The sequence below is a fragment of the Lithobates pipiens genome, unplaced genomic scaffold, assembly GCF_037356315.1.
Source record: "Lithobates pipiens isolate NorthernLeopardFrog02 unplaced genomic scaffold, aLitPip1_a1.2 Scaffold_27, whole genome shotgun sequence".
NCBI lineage: Eukaryota > Metazoa > Chordata > Amphibia > Anura > Ranidae > Lithobates > Lithobates pipiens.
In genome coordinates, this window is record NW_027507788.1 from 177,477,198 (window position 1) to 177,492,890 (window position 15,693).

General features: G+C 42.3%; 2 protein-coding genes across 2 annotated transcripts; both read right to left on the minus strand.

Annotated features, from left to right (window-relative positions):
* Window positions 1–1,377, minus strand: LOC143933001 (olfactory receptor 6N2-like). The gene is made up of 2 exons (XM_077455919.1): window positions 1,314–1,377; window positions 1–875 (listed from the first exon to the last, which is right to left on the minus strand). Exons 1-2 carry the CDS (start codon window positions 1,375–1,377, stop codon window positions 1–3), a joined length of 939 nt encoding a protein of 312 aa, XP_077312045.1.
* An 11,032-nt stretch (window positions 1,378–12,409) lies between these two features.
* LOC143933272 (olfactory receptor 6N2-like) lies at window positions 12,410–14,255 on the minus strand. Its single transcript, XM_077456157.1, has one exon. It carries the CDS (start codon window positions 13,361–13,363, stop codon window positions 12,416–12,418), a length of 948 nt encoding a protein of 315 aa, XP_077312283.1. The 5' UTR covers window positions 13,364–14,255; the 3' UTR covers window positions 12,410–12,415.
* Between the last annotated feature and the right edge of the window lie 1,438 nt (window positions 14,256–15,693).

Below are 15,693 nucleotides of genomic sequence, written 5' to 3' on the forward strand. Positions count from 1 at the left end.
TTAGATCTGCACATTTTTTCTTTGACATAACCTGTATTTAACAACAAGTCTGATCTCTTGGTTCCGAAAACTGTATATTATAGGATTCAATATAGGAGTGACCACTGAATAGAAGATTGAAACTGCACGGTCAAAGTATAGAGAGTAGCTCTTGGTAAGTCGTACATACATAAACAAAATACAGGTAAAGAATATCAACACTACAGACAGATGAGACACACAGGTGGAGAAAGCCATCATTCGCCCAGCAGATGTGTTTACTTTCATAATGTCGATGATGATCCTAACATAGGAAGCCATGACCAAGGAAAAGGTGACAATTATGACGAAACAATTTGTTACAAAATCAGCAAGAATGTTGATGGAGGTGTCACCACAAGCCAAGCTGATCAGTGGCGGGATGTCACAAAAGATATGTTCCATTTCGCTGTTGCAAAAAGACAATCTAGAAATCATAATTACCTCAGTCAGGGGACAAAGAAAGCCAAGAGTGAAACAGGAACCTACCAACTTAATGATCATTGTGGAGGTCATTACTGAAGAGTAGTGAAGTGGGTGGCAAATGGCCAAAAACCGATCATAGGCCATGGCAGTGAGAAGATAGCTCTCACATGATCCAAGAGCATGGAAAAAGTATGTCTGGAAGAGGCAGTTTCTAACTGATATATTTTTGTTTTCCATTAGGAGATTGGCCAACATTTTCGGAATGGTGACTGCCATATAAAAGATTTCTAGGAAGGACAGGGCACTAATAAATATATACATTGGAGAATGCAGGCGTGAGTCCACCTTCACTAGGATGAACATAGTCACATTGCCGGCTATAGTAAGAATGTAAACAGTAAGAAGGCACACAAATAGAAGTGCATTGTAAGGCCGCGTACACACGGGCGGACTGTTCGCCCAACTTAGTTTATCAAACAATCCGACAAACAGTCCGCTCAAAATTTGCATGAGCGGACTTGACCACACACGATGAACGAACAGTCCGCTGAAAGCGTGCGCGATGACGTGAACGGCACGTACGACGGGACTAGAAAAACGACGTCCTATACTGCAATGCAACCTTCGGCGTGTAAATCCTTTCTGAGCATGCGCGAAACTTAGTTTGACGAACAAGCCTACACACGAGCGGACTGTCCGCTCAAACCAAGTTTCAGCGGACTGTCTTACGGGAATTCCGAAAAACTTTGTTCGTCAGACTGTCCGCTGAAACTGTCCGCTGAAGCCCACACACGAGCGGACTGTCCGCTGAAACACTGTTCAGCGGACAAAGTTGGGCGAACAGTTCGCCCGTGTGTACGCGGCCTAATAGTACAAAGTTGGGAATCCAATGATTATGAACTCAGACACTGTGATGTTGCTTAAATAAAACATTGATATTTTTTGGTGAAGAGAATGGGAAGGGCAATGAATCATTACACAAAAAAATGGCCACTTAAACCCATAAGGGCTCTCTTTACCATAAAGTTGTATTGAAGATTTTAGGGGGTGATTCCATAAAAGGCTCAAGACATTTTTGGCTGTGTTTTTTGATTGCTTTTAAGAGTGCAATGGGTTTTAAATAAGTAATCAGGGTTACAGTGTTTACAGTTTGGTTGAACATCAAAACCTCTCTGCCATTACTCTGATTGTCTGGGTTTGTTTAAACCAGTCTTGTTTCATGGATGTATCATTTATTTTAAGGCAATAGCTTTATATTAGGAAACAAAAATGCATCCCTCCTTAAATGAAGCTCATTGTTTGCTTCTTATTTGCAGTGTGAGATTATTTTATTCAAGGTTTAATTGTCTTCAAACACATTGGGATTTTATTCCCAGACTAGTGGCATCATTGACAGTAGGCAATTAAATGATGACTCACCTGTAGACCCTGTTTTTACATGTAAATAACCTTAATTTAAATATAAACAGCGGCAGCATTAATATGCAAATAGCCACAGACCGTGGCATTGATATGTAATTAGAGGCGACTTTAATATGTATATCATGCCCCACTGAGGTAATATCCACCATCTGCTGAATGCTGCCCACTGAGGAGGTAAAGGGGCATGCTTGAAAGTTCTACCTACAACTGTAGTCATTAAACCTAACTTCAAACTGTTCTGCAAAGGCAAGCAAATTGTAGGTGGAACCCTTTTTCAAAATAACATGGTGCCACAGCACCGTGAATTTTGGTGCATGGGAATACGCACATCTCAGTAGATGCGCGAGGGTGTCATTAACAATTAACCATTTCAATACCGGGCCATAGTCAAATGACGCCCACAGATGGGATCTCCCATCCTGGGTGGACGTCATATGACGTCCTCGGTATTTTGCCACTCCTGCGGGCCCGCAGCGCGGCGATCGTGGATGAGGTGTGTCCCTTGGACACAGCCCATCCCCAATCTGTGTGATTGGCATCCCAATCCACCCCCTGATACACGCGACCGGCCGTGTCCAATCACAACTGGTCACATGTACTGTGTACGTTCACAGCGCTCGTGCATGCGCCAAGGGCGCGTGCAGAGTGGCGATCAGGGATGAATGAATGAAATTGGCTCTTTACCACGTGACCGGCTGTGTCCACTCACAGCCGGTCATGGAACGTAAGCAAACCGTGGTAACGAGATGTTACCGGGTTCTCCTTCTCATACACCAATAGTGTGTGAGAAGGAGATTGCGGTAACATCTTGTTACCGCCTAGTGTACACACCAACCACACTGATTACCCCCCTCAATAAAGAAGACCTGTCATCACCCATCAAAGTACCTGTCATCACACATCACAGCCCATCTGAGTACCCGAGTACCTGTCCCAGCCCATCTGAGTACCCGAGTACCTGTCACCGTCCCATCTGAGTCCCCAAGTACCTGTCACCAGCCCATCTGAGTAACCGAGTACCTGAGTACCTGTCACAGTCCATCTGAGTATCCGAGTACCTGAGTACCTGTCACAGCCCATCTGAGTACCTGAGTACCTGTCACAGCCCATCTGAGTACCTGAGTACCTGTCAGCCCATCTGAGTACCCGAGTACCTGAGTACCTGTCAGCCCATCTGAGTACCCGAGTACCTGAGTACCTGTCACAGCCCATCTGAGTACCTGAGTACCTGTCACAGCCCATCTGAGTACCCGAGTACCTAAGTACCTGTCACAGTCCATCTGAGTATCCGAGTACCTGAGTACCTGTCACAGCCCATCTGAGTACCTGAGTACCTGTCACAGCCCATCTGAGTACCCAAGTACCTGTCAGCCCATCTGAGTACCCGAGTACCTTTCAGCCCATCTGAGTACCTGAATACCTGTCACAGCCCATCTGAGTACCCGAGTACCTGTCCCAGCCCATCTGAGTACTCAAGTACCTGTCCCAGCCCATCTGAGTACTCAAGTACCTGTCCCAGCCCATCTGAGTACCCGAGTACCTGAGTATCTGTCACAGTCTATCTTAGTACCTGTCAGCCCATCCGAGTACCCGAGTACCTGTCACAGCCCATCTGAGTACCTGAGTACCTGTCACAGCCCATCTGAGTACCTGAGTACCTGTCAGCCCATCTGAGTACATGAGTACCTGTCAGTCCACCTGAGTACCCGAGTACCTGAGTACCTGTCAGCCCATCTGAGTACCCAAGTACCTGAGTACCTGTCACAGCCCACCTGAGTACCCGAGTACCTGTCACGGCCCATCTGAGTACCCGAGTACCTGTCACAGTCCATCTGAGTAACCGAGTACCCAAGTACCTGTCATAGTCTATCTGAGTACCTGTCCCAGCCCATCTGAGCCCCCGAATATCTGAGTACCTGTCACAGTTCATCTGAGTACCCGAGTACCTGTCACAGTTCATCTGAGTACCCAAGTACCTGTCACAATTCATCTGAGTACCCGTATACCTGTCACAGTCCATCGGAGTACCTGTCACCAGCCCGTCGGTGTAACAGAGTACCTGTCACCAACCCATCAGAGTACCCAAGTACCTATTTGCAGCCCATGCCTCACAGAATACACGTTGAGGTATTTGCTTTCCAAAATGGGGTAATTTTGGGGGTAATTCCATTGTCCTGGTGCTCCAGGACCTTCAAAAATGTGATAGGTAGGAATGAAATGAGATGTGTAATTTATGCTCGTAGAACCACTGAAGGTACTACTTCAATGTTGGACCTCTGTATATGGCCAGGCTGTGTAAAAGTCTCACACATGTGGTATCGACATACTCAGGATGAGTAGTAGAATGTATTTTGGGATGTCAACATGCTATGTGTTAGAAATACAGTGGTGTGAAAAAGTGTTTGCCCCCTTCCTCATTTCCTGTTCCTTTGCATGTTTGTCACACTTAAGTGTTTCGGAACATCAAACCAATTTAAACAATAGTCAAGGACAACACAAGTAAACACAAAATGCAATTTGTAAATGAAGGTGTTTATTATTAAAGGTGAAAAAAAATCCAAACCTTCATGGCCCTGTGTGAAAAAGTGATTGCCCCCCTTGTTAAAACATACTATAACTGTGGTTGTCCACACCTGAGTTCAATTTCTCTAGCCACACCCAGGCCTGATTATTGCCACACCTGTTCACAATCAAGGCATCACTTAAATAGGAGCTGCTTGACACAATAAGGTCCACCAGAAGATCCTTAAAAGCTACACATCATGCCGAGACCCAAAGAAATTCAGGAACAATTGGGAAAGAAAGTAATTGAGATCTATCAGTCTGGAAAGGGTTATAAAGCCATTTCCAAAGCTCCAGCAAACCACAGTGAGAGCCATTATCCACAAATGGCGAAGACATGGAACAGTGGTGAACCTTCCCAGGAGTGGCCAGCCACCCAAAATTACCCCAAGAGCGCAGCGACGACTCATCCAAGAGGTCACAAAAGACCCCACAACAACGTCCAAGGAACTGCAGGCCTCACTTGCCTCAGTTAAGGTCAGCGTTCATGCCTCCACCACCAGGAAAAGACTGGGCAAAAATGGCCTGCATGGCAGAGTTCCAAGGAGAAAACCACTGCTGAGCAAAAAGAACATCAAAGCTCGTCTCAATTTCTCCACAACACATTTTGATGATCCCCAAGACTTTTGGGACAACATTCTGTGGACCGATGAGACAAAAGTGGAACTCTTTGGAAGGTGTGTGTCCAAGTATATCTGGCGTAGAAGGAACACTGCATTTCATAAAAAGAACATTATACCAACAGTAAAATATGGTGGTGGTAGTGTGATGGTCTGGGGCTGTTTTGCTGCTTCAGGACCTGGAAGACTTGCCGTGATAAAAGGAACTATGAATTCTGCTGTCTACCAAGAGATCCTGAAGGAGAATGTCCGACCATCTGTTCGTGTACTCAAGCTGAAACGAACTTGGGTTCTGCAGCAGGACAATGATCCTAAACACACCAGCAAGTCCACCACCGAATGGCTGAAGAAAAACAAAATGAAGACTTTGGAGTGGCCTAGCCAAAGTCCTGACCTGAATCCTATTGAGATGTTGTGGTATGACCTTAAAAAGGCCGTTCATGCTCGAAAACCCTCTAATGTAACTGAATTAGGACAATTCTGCAAAGATGAGTGGGCCAAAATTCCTCCAGGATGCTGTAAAAGCCTCATTGCACGTTATCGCAAACGCTTGATTGCAGTTGTTGCTGCTAAGGGTGGCCCAACCAGTTATTAGGTTTAGGGGGCAATCACTTTTTCACACAGGGCCATGATGGTTTGGATTTTTTTTCACCTTTAATAATAAACACCTTCATTTACAAATTGCATTTTGTGTTTACTTGTGTTGTCCTTGACTATTGTTTAAATTGGTTTGATGTTCCGAAACACTTAAGTGTGACAAACATGCAAAGGAACAGGAAATGAGGAAGGGGGCAAACACTTTTTCACACCACTGTATCTTATAAATGGACAACTTTGTGTAAAAAAAAAATATGATTTCATTTTCTTTCCACGTTTTCCGAAGACTTGTGGAAAAAAATTAACTGTTCAAAAGACTCATTATGCCTCATAGAATATACGTTGGGGTGTTTGCTTTCCAAAATGGGTTAATTTTGTGGGTAATTCTACTGTCCTGGTGCTCCAGGGCCTTCACAAATGTAATAGGTCGTTAGGAAATTAGAGGTGTAATTTATGCTCCTAGAACCCCCGACGGTGCTTTCTGCATGTTGGACCTCTCTGTGTGACCAGCCTGTATAAAAGTCCCACACATGTGGTATCGCCATACTCGGGAAGAGTTGCAGAATGTATTTTGGGTTGTAATTGGAAGTTTGCATATGCTGTTTATGAGAAATAACTTGTTATTATGACAATTTTGTAAAAAACTAAGCAAAAAAAAACATTCTTCTTTTTCCCAAGGATTGTGGGAAAAAATTACAACTTCAAAAAACTCACCATGCCTCTTACTAAATACCTTGGACTGTCTACTTTTCAAAAAAGGGTCATTTGGGGGCTATTTGTACTTTCTTGACATTTCAGAGCCTCAAGAAATGAGATAGGCCATCAGTGCATCAGGTGTGATCAGATGTGATCAATTTTCAATGATTTGCACCATAGTTTGTAGACTCTATAACTTTCAAAGAGACTAAATAATATCCACTACTTTGGGTTATTTTTACCAAAGAGATGTAGCAGTATAAATTTAGGCCAATATTTATGAACAAAAATTATTTACAAAATTACTTGCAAAATTTTATCGTAGAAACTAAAAATGTTCGCTCTTTTTTCACTTTCATGTTGCAAAAAATAAAAAACCCAGTGGTGATTAACCACTTTCAGACCGGACCATTTTGCTGGTAAATGACCAGAGGTCTTTTTACAATTTGGCACTGCGCTGCTTTAACTGGTAATTGCGCGGTCATGCAATGTTGTACCCAAACAAAATTTGCGTCCTTTTCTTCCCACAAATAGAGCTTTCTTTTGATGGTATTTGATTGCCTCTGCGATTTTTATTTTTTGCGATATAAACGTAAAAAGACCGAAAATTTTGAAAAAAAATGATATTTTCTACTTTTTGTTATTAGAAAAATCCAATAAACTCAATTTTAGTCATACATTTAGGCCAAAATGTATTCAGCCACATGTCTTTAGTAAAAAAAAAGTCAATAATTGTATATTTATTGGTTTGCGCAAAAGTTGTCACATCTACAAACTAAGGTACGTTTTCTGGAATTTACGCAGCTTTTAGTTTACGACTGCCTATCTCATTTCTTGAGGTGCTAAAATGGCAGGGTAGTACAAAACCCCCCCAAATGACCCCATTTTGGAAAGTAGACACCCTAAGGAAATTGATAAGTGGCATGTTGAGCCCATTGAATATTTTATTTTTTTGCCCCAAGCGATTGAATAATGACAAAAAATTTTTTTTTTTTTTTTACACAAAGTTGTCACTAAATGATATATTGCTCACACATGCTATGGGCATATGTGAAATGACACCCCAAAATAAATTCTGCTGCTTCTCCTGAGTACGGGGATACCACATATGTGGGACTTTTTAGGAGCCTAGCCGCGTACGGGGCCCCGAAAACCAAGAACCGCCTTCAGGTTTTCTAAGGGCGTAAATATTTGACTTCACTCCTCACTACCTATTACAGTTTTGAAGGCCATAAAATGCCAAGATGGCACAAAACCGCCACAAATGACCCCATTTTAGAAAGTAGACACCCCAAGCTATTTGCTGAGAGGCATGTTGAGTCCATGGAATATTTTATATTTTGCCACAAGTTGCGGGAAAATTACAAACTTTTTTTTTTTTTTTTTTCACAAAGTTGTCACTAAATGATATATTGCTCACGCATGCCATGGGCATATGTGAAATGACACCCCAAAATAAATTCTGCTGCTTCTCCTGAGTACGGGGATACCACATATGTGGGACTTTTTGGGAGCCTAGCCGCGTACGGGGCCCCGAAAACCAAGCACCGCCTTCAGGCTTTCTAAGGGCGTTACAGTTTTGAAGGCCATAAAATGCCAAGATGGCACAAACCCCCCCCAAATGACCCCATTTTGGAAAGTAGACACCCCTAAATTTAGGGGTACACTAGTGAGACTAGGTAATAAATGGCGGGTGCCCTGAAACTATAAAAAAATAACTAACCAACCAGCGTCACCTGTAACAGTTATATGGTGATCACTGGTGAAAGGGTTAACTAGGGGGCAATCAGGGGGCTTTATGCGGTAGTATATGGGGTCCCTGGCGCTATAAAAAGCTGCGGCGAACCTAAATACCTACCTGCCTAACTAGCTTCACTTGTGACACTAATACAGCGATCAGAAAAACGATCGCTTATTAGGCTGGGTTCACACTGGAGCGATGCGGGAACGCCACGAATCCGCGGCGGGTTCCCGCATCACATGCCTCCCGGCGGCAGTTCACACTGCCCTATGCGAACTGCTGGGAGTGTCAGTGAAATGTTAATGACACCCCCAGATCAGTTCGCATATCGCAGTGCGATCTGCAAACTCGGATCGCATGGTGTGAACACACATGTGATCCGATTCTGCTGCGGACCAAAAAAAGGGTCCTGTGCGAGTTTGCGGCGGGTGCGGCGGGTGCGACACGAATTCAGCCATACTATCTGTATGGCTGAACTCGAATCGCACAGAGATCGGATGTGATTTGCACTGCAGTGCGGTGCGAATCACATCCGTTCTCAAACCGCTGCAATGTGAACCCAGCCTTAGTGACACTGGCGACGGGGGGTGATCACGGGGTTAAACCTTTATTGGGGGGGTTAGGGGGGTACCTTAGAACTAAAGGGGGCTAACCCTAACTGCCCTAACAGTTATTACAGTCACAAATGACACCCGCCGGGTGATCAGGGGGTTAAACCTTTATTAGGTAATAAATGGCGGGTGCCCTGAAACTATAAAAAAATAACTAACCAACCAGCGTCACCTGTAACAGTTATATGGTGATCACTGGTGAAAGGGTTAACTAGGGGGCAATCAGGGGGCTTTATGCGGTACTATATGGGGGTCCCTGGCGCTATAAAAAGCTGCGGCGAACCTAAATACCTACCTGCCTAACTAGCGTCACCTGTGACACTAATACAGCGATCAGAAAAACGATCGCTTATTAGGCTGGGTTCACACTGGAGCGATGCGGGAACGCCACGAATCCGCGGCGGGTTCCCGCATCGCATGCCTCCCGGCGGCAGTTCACACTGCCCTATGCGAACTGCTGGGAGTGTCAGTGAAATGTTAATGACACCCCCAGATCAGTTCGCATATCGCAGTGCGATCTGCAAACTCGGATCGCATGGTGTGAACACCCATGCGATCCGATTCTGCTGCGGGCGAAAAAAAGGGTCCTGTGCGAATTTGCGGCGGGTGCGGCGGGTGCGATGCGAATTCAGCCATACTATCTGTATGGCTGAACTCGAATCGCAGAGAGATCGGATGTGATTTGCACTGCAGTGCGGTGCGAATCACATTCGTTCTCATAAACCGCTGCAATGTGAACCCAGCCTTAGTGACACTGGCGACGGGGGGTGATCACAGGGTTAAACCTTTATTGGGGGGGTTAGGGGGGTACATTAGAACTAAAGGGGGCTAACCCTAACTGCCCTAACAGTTATTACAGTCACAAATGACACCAATGCAAAAAATAAAAATAAAAAATAAAAAAAATGACATTGATGTCACTGTGACTGGGGGGCAGGGGTAATTGGGGGGGTGATCGGGGGGGTGTGAGTGTGCCTGGCATGTTCTACTGTGTAGTGTCGTGTTGGTGCAACTCACCGATCCTCTCTCCTCGGTGTCGGAACGAAAAATACCGACACGGAGGAGAGATTACATCACTTCCTCTCCTGTGTTTACATTACAGGAGAGGAAGTGATGTCACGGAACATTTTCATTCGTCGGGAGCGATCGCGAGGGTGTGGCCATGAATGAATGGCCGTCCCCTCGTCCGGGATCGCTCCCGAATGAATACTGCCCGCTGCAGGCACCGGGCGGGGGCCCGTTCGGGCCCCCGACCCGCGGGCAGGCAAGGACGTACATGTAAGCCCTTATGCCTGCCCGTGCCATTCTGTCGACGTACATCGTCGTGCGGCGGTCGGCAAGTGGTTAAATAACACCAAAAGAAAGCTCTATTTGTATGAAAAAAAGATAAAAATTTTGTTTGGGTACAGTGTTGCACGACTGAGTAATTGGTATTCAAAGTGTGAGAGCACTGAAAGCTAAAAATTGGTCTGGGAAGGAAGGGTGTATAAATGCTCTGTATTGAAGTGGTTTATGGCACTGCTGTGTATCTGCTAAAGGCAGCACATTTCTGTGGTGTCAGGAAAGCACTTTTTCATGCTTTCCCGACACACACAAATGTGAACGCAGGCTAAATGTGTTACATCGGTGGTCAGTGTTAATCTTTTCATTACATTGGAGCTTGGCGTACAATCCTTTCATTCACACTAGTGGCCAGTGTAATGGCCCTCTTACATTAGTGGTCAGTGCAAATCCATATTATATTGGTGGCCAGTGTAGAAATTCCTCTTTATATTGGTAATCTGTACAAAAATTCCAAACTTCCCTCTTTATTGATTGTTGTTGTAAAATCCCCTATTACATCAGAGATCATTGTACGTTTGCCTTTATATTGGTGGTAAGTGCAGAATTGCCCTAACACTGGTGTCAGTGTAAAAGTGTCACCTTACATTGGTGGTCAGTACAAATCTCCTCGACAATGTTTGTCAGTGTAAATTCCCTTTTACATGGAGGTCATTGTATATTCTACCTTACATTGGTGGTTGGTGTAAATGCTCCTATTACATTGGTGTCTGTGTAGAAATCCCTCTTTATATTGGTGGGTGGCGTAAATTCCCCTGTTACATGGTGGTCAGTGCAAATTCCCCCTCGTATTGGTGGTCAGTGTAAATCCCCCCCTCCAGCTTTGCTCTACATTATTCAGAGCTGCAAGACACGTCTTTTTCCCAAAGACATCCTCTGGATATGACACTGAGCACGTGCACTCAACTTCTTTGGTCAACCATGGTGATGCCTGTACTGGGTGCTGAATTCATGGCACTTGTGAGGCTGCAGATGGGCACTGATCAGGCTGCATTGATCTGCACTGACTCTTATTCTGCTTCACAGTTCTTTATTTAAAATGTAAGATTTTTTCCTAAAACTTTCTTCTTAAAGTGAAGGTGCGTGTTATAAGCCGATAAATACGGTATATCCAAATAACACGCCCAAGCTCATCTCTTCACCACACACAGCCACAAAGGCAAGAATTTTTGTTGGGCAGTGTATTAGTGCTTGAACAAACACACTTAGACCGAATTTTAATGGTTTAAAGAATATCAGGCAAAATGGTCGGCCCTCACGCCTGTTCATTCAACAAATCTGGCCTACTTCAAAAAAAGTTTGGACACCCCTGAGTTATAAGAACCTATCTTAAGATCTGATTTTGCATTTATGCAGTTACTGATGATTATTATTATTATTTAAGGTACTTATATAGCGCAGTCAATTTACGCAGCGCTTTACATATACATTGTACATTCACATCAGTCCCTACGCTCAAGGAGCTTACAATCTAAGGTCCCTAACTTACATTTATAGAAATCATTCAATATAAATGTTGATGTTTAAAAATAAAGTAAAAATTATGAGTGCTTAAAGGATAACCACATTATAGTAGCAGCAAGTTTTCTATACTAATCAAATATAACTTTTATAATAATGATTACTGAGCTGCAATCATTTGTGTCTTTTATATCTCCCTGGTTGGAGTTAAACTTTAATTTTGTGTATGTAACCAGGTTTTTTTCTATAGCAGAGTATCTTATACACAGCAACTGTGGAAATAATTCCCGATTACATGATAAAATGATGTCTCACTCAGTAGAGTGTTACTCCATTCTTCTTTTTGGACTTTAGCTTGTGTATCGAGGCAAGGACCATCTGAATTCTAACATTTACCACCTTGTTAACTGCCTGACTGCAAACTGCATCCTAAATCATGACAGCATGCAGCAGGATCAAACAGTAGTGCCATGTTTACTTTCCTTTTAGCTACAGAGCTTTGTTGTTTGACCCTGTTATATATAGGACTTTATTTAGTAAAAGAGTAGGGACTAGTTACTGCCATATACACAGCCTGAATATCAAGAGGCATCGGTCTTTGTGTACAGCTGCTGATCTGAGGGAAACCCAACGCTAGGTCTGCCGATCAGCACCCGATCAGTGCCCTCAGCTAATGGCTGAGAGCGCTGACCAGTGTGTTCTGTCAGGGGGGCCATCCCTGACCTCTAGCTAATGTTAGGCTCAAAGTAATCAAAACTGAAAAGAAACATATGGAAACCTTTCTTATGGCAAGCTTGCACAAGTATAATAATGAAGGCCTAAATGTTCACATTTTTCAAACCTTAACATAACAGATTCTTGTCAAAATAAACATATAAGAACAGGTATTATTTCCTATACAGGTTGATCGCAAATATATTTTATTGGAACCGGAACTGCACATTCCCTCTTTGAACCATTCTGCTTTTAACAGCAAGTCTGATTTCTTTGTTCCGAAAGCTGTATATTATTGGGTTCAAAATTGGGGTGACCACTGAATAAAGGATTGAAACTGCACGGTCAAAGTACAAAGAATAGCTCTTGGTAAGCCGAATGTACATAAATAAAATACAGGTAAAGAACATCAATACTACAGTCAGATGAGACACACAAGTAGAGAAAGCCTTCATTCGTCCAGCAGATGTCTTTATTTTCATAACAGCCACAATGATCCTAAAATATGAAGTCATTACCAAAGAAAAGGTGACAACAATACTGAAACAATTTGTTGCAAAATCAACAAGGATGTTGATGGAGGTGTCACCACAAGCCATGCTGATCAATGGTGGGATGTCACAAAAGATATGTTCCATTTTGCTGTTACAAAAAGACAATCTAGAAATCATAATAATCTCAGTGAGGGGAAACAGAAAGCCAAGAGTGAAACAGGAGCCTAATAACTTAATGGTCATCGTGGAAGTCATGATGGAAGAATAATGAAGTGGGTGACAGATGGCCAAATACCGATCGTAGGCCATGGCTGTAAGAAGGCAAGTCTCACAAGATCCAAGAGCATGAAAGCAATATGTCTTAAAGACACAGCTTCTTACAGATATAGTTTTGTTTTCAACTAGGAGATTGACCAACATCTTCGGAATGATGACTGATGTATAAAAGATCTCTAGAAAGGATAGAGCACTAATAAATATATACATCGGAGAATGAAGGTTGGAGTCCACCTTCACTAGAACGCATATAGTCACATTACCAGCTATAGTAAGAAGGTAAACAATAAGAAGGCACCCAAACAGAAGTGTACCATAATGGTACAAAGTTGGGAATCCGATAATGATGAATTCAGAGACCGTGTTGTTACTCAAATAAAACATTTCTTCACTTGCATAAGAATATATAACTCTGTGCAGGAGAATTCTTTCTAGACTCTTACAATAAAACCTTTTAATATTTTGATGCAGGCAAGCTTTAAGGGCATTTTAAAATAGCCTGCCCTGCTATACATGTAAAATGGCAAAGAGGACCTTTATTGTAGCAGGAAGAATTTGTGATTGCAAATCTGCATTTTATTAATCTGGGTGAGGGTGTGCATTACTGGGGGCACACTGTTTAATCAATTACATTTATGAACTATTGGATTTACATTCTGGAGCACTGGCTGGAGGTGGCCATGCATGGGAATATTTCATATGTTTTTACCCCACCTGTCAGAAAGGTCTTCCAAAAACAGTGCATGTCCATAATGTCCTATCCTGTGTTCAGTAATTTTGTGTATATTTGTCATACCACTTTACCTTGTCTTCTTTAATTGCCTTGTAAGTTGTGCATTTTTATGAAAATAGTTTAAAACTGAAAATAAGAGTATATTTTATCAGAGACAACAGCCAGAAATATTACACAGACTCGTTTCACAATATGTTAGTTTTACAAGGCCACAATACAGGCAGGTTTAAATCAAGAGATCAGAAATAACGTGTATTTATTCACAGAAAAAGGTAGAAATGTTTTATAGTAAGTACGTATGCACCTGAACTAATCTTGCCATATTGTAGATATATGTATTGGTTGTTGTTTGAATGCCAGAACAATTCTTCCATTGCATAGATTTTTGTAGATTTCTTTCAGCCAGTCTTGAATAGTAGGTGTAAGATATTTTTCAGATTTATAGCTTAATAATAATGATCCTCCTAAAATGAAGTGCTTTGTTTGGCCTTTAAAGACTGTGTGAAATTTTTCTTCAAGGTTCAAATATATTTGAACACATTGGGATTGTATCCCCAGTCTATTGACACTACTGCTTATTTAATTTAAGTGTTATTGTAATTATGATAATACTTAAGAAACAACATATTTTTAGCAATGGTTATTATAATTGCACAATACTAAAATGTTGTTAAATCTTTTACTTTGTTAAAATAAAAGTTGCAATTGTGAAATGTTTTACTTACTTTATTTAAGCACTTTTACCAGGCTACATTTGAGATGGATGAACACCAGCTATCTTTTAATTTAAAAAAAACTTTACAGTGTGTTATGTCACAGAAAAAAACGCAGTATTTCAGGCATTTACTAGGCCACATTTTGAAATGCACACACACTAGCCAGCTTTTCATCAAAAAATGAAAAAATTTGTAAAAGTCTTTTTTTGTTAATAGCTTAATAGCATGTTATACTTTCCTGCTCTGTGTAATGGTTTTGCGCCACACAGCCCAAAACCTCCTCTTCTGGGGTCCCTTGCCAGGACTCTTGGCTCCTCCTTTCTCTGTGTGCCACCATAGGAACCCCAAGCTGGGTCGTGTCTTTTGACATATACAATGCAGCTCAGCCTTGCCTTCCGCTTTCTGCCCACAGGATTTTATTGACAGGAGCAAAAGCCAATGGCTCCCGTTGCCTATGTGAGCAGATAGAGGGGAGAGAGCTGCTGCAGACTGACACAGTGGTGGATCGAGATAAAACTCAGGTTGGAGTATAAAGGGGGGGGTGAGGGGGCGATAGAAATACTGAGACTTTTTTTTACATTTATGCAGGGTTTAGAACTTTTAACATTTATGTACTGAATTTGGCATTTCATCTCAGTTTAGTCCCCTTTGTGCTGCCCTTGCTTTCCTGTTTCAGGCTGGTTCATTTCCCTTTCTAATGTGATGATGATGAAAAGCGGCAGGCAGACAGGGTGGGAAGACAGCAGCTCCTAAAGCAGTATGCATTCTAAAAAAACAAAATGCAGCTGGTCATAGTGTTGGGACCCCGGGCACTCAACAACAGATGCCGGGCACATGTCCTGGATGCCCAGCGCCAGTGACACCCTGATCGAAGATTCAAAAAAGGTTGCCTCTGATTTTTGTAGGAAGGAATCCTTTATTCTACTGTGTTTATTTAATCTATACAAATGTGTTGCTATTAAAAAGAGGCTTTAGTAATACTTTAAGCACTAGTACTAGGCTACATTTTGAACAGGAGAGACATCCACCAGCTTTTAATTAAAATTAAAAAAACACACACATTAGAATGTATTCATTTCACAGACAAATACAGCAAAATATTGTAATGACTCTGTGCAAAGTATTTAAGCAATTGCACCAGGCTACATTTGGAACATGGTAAACACCAGCCAGATTTTAATCATAAAAATAAATTCTAAAGTTTACTTATTTCACACAAAAAAAAACACAGCAAAATATTGTGATTGGCTCTATTCTCAGCATTT

What these genes read in the sequence shown, in the direction of transcription:
- LOC143933001 (XM_077455919.1), bottom strand. Translation starts at nt 1,377, where the DNA reads ATGTTTTATTTAAGCAACATCACAGTGTCTGAGTTCATAATCATTGGA. An exon ending in TGGATTCCCAACTTTGTACT is followed by an intron (nt 876 to 1,313) that starts ATTAGGCCGCGT and finishes TGTGTACGCGGC; the next exon opens with CTTACAATGCACTTCTATTT.
- LOC143933272 (XM_077456157.1), bottom strand. Translation starts at nt 13,363, where the DNA reads ATGTTTTATTTGAGTAACAACACGGTCTCTGAATTCATCATTATCGGA.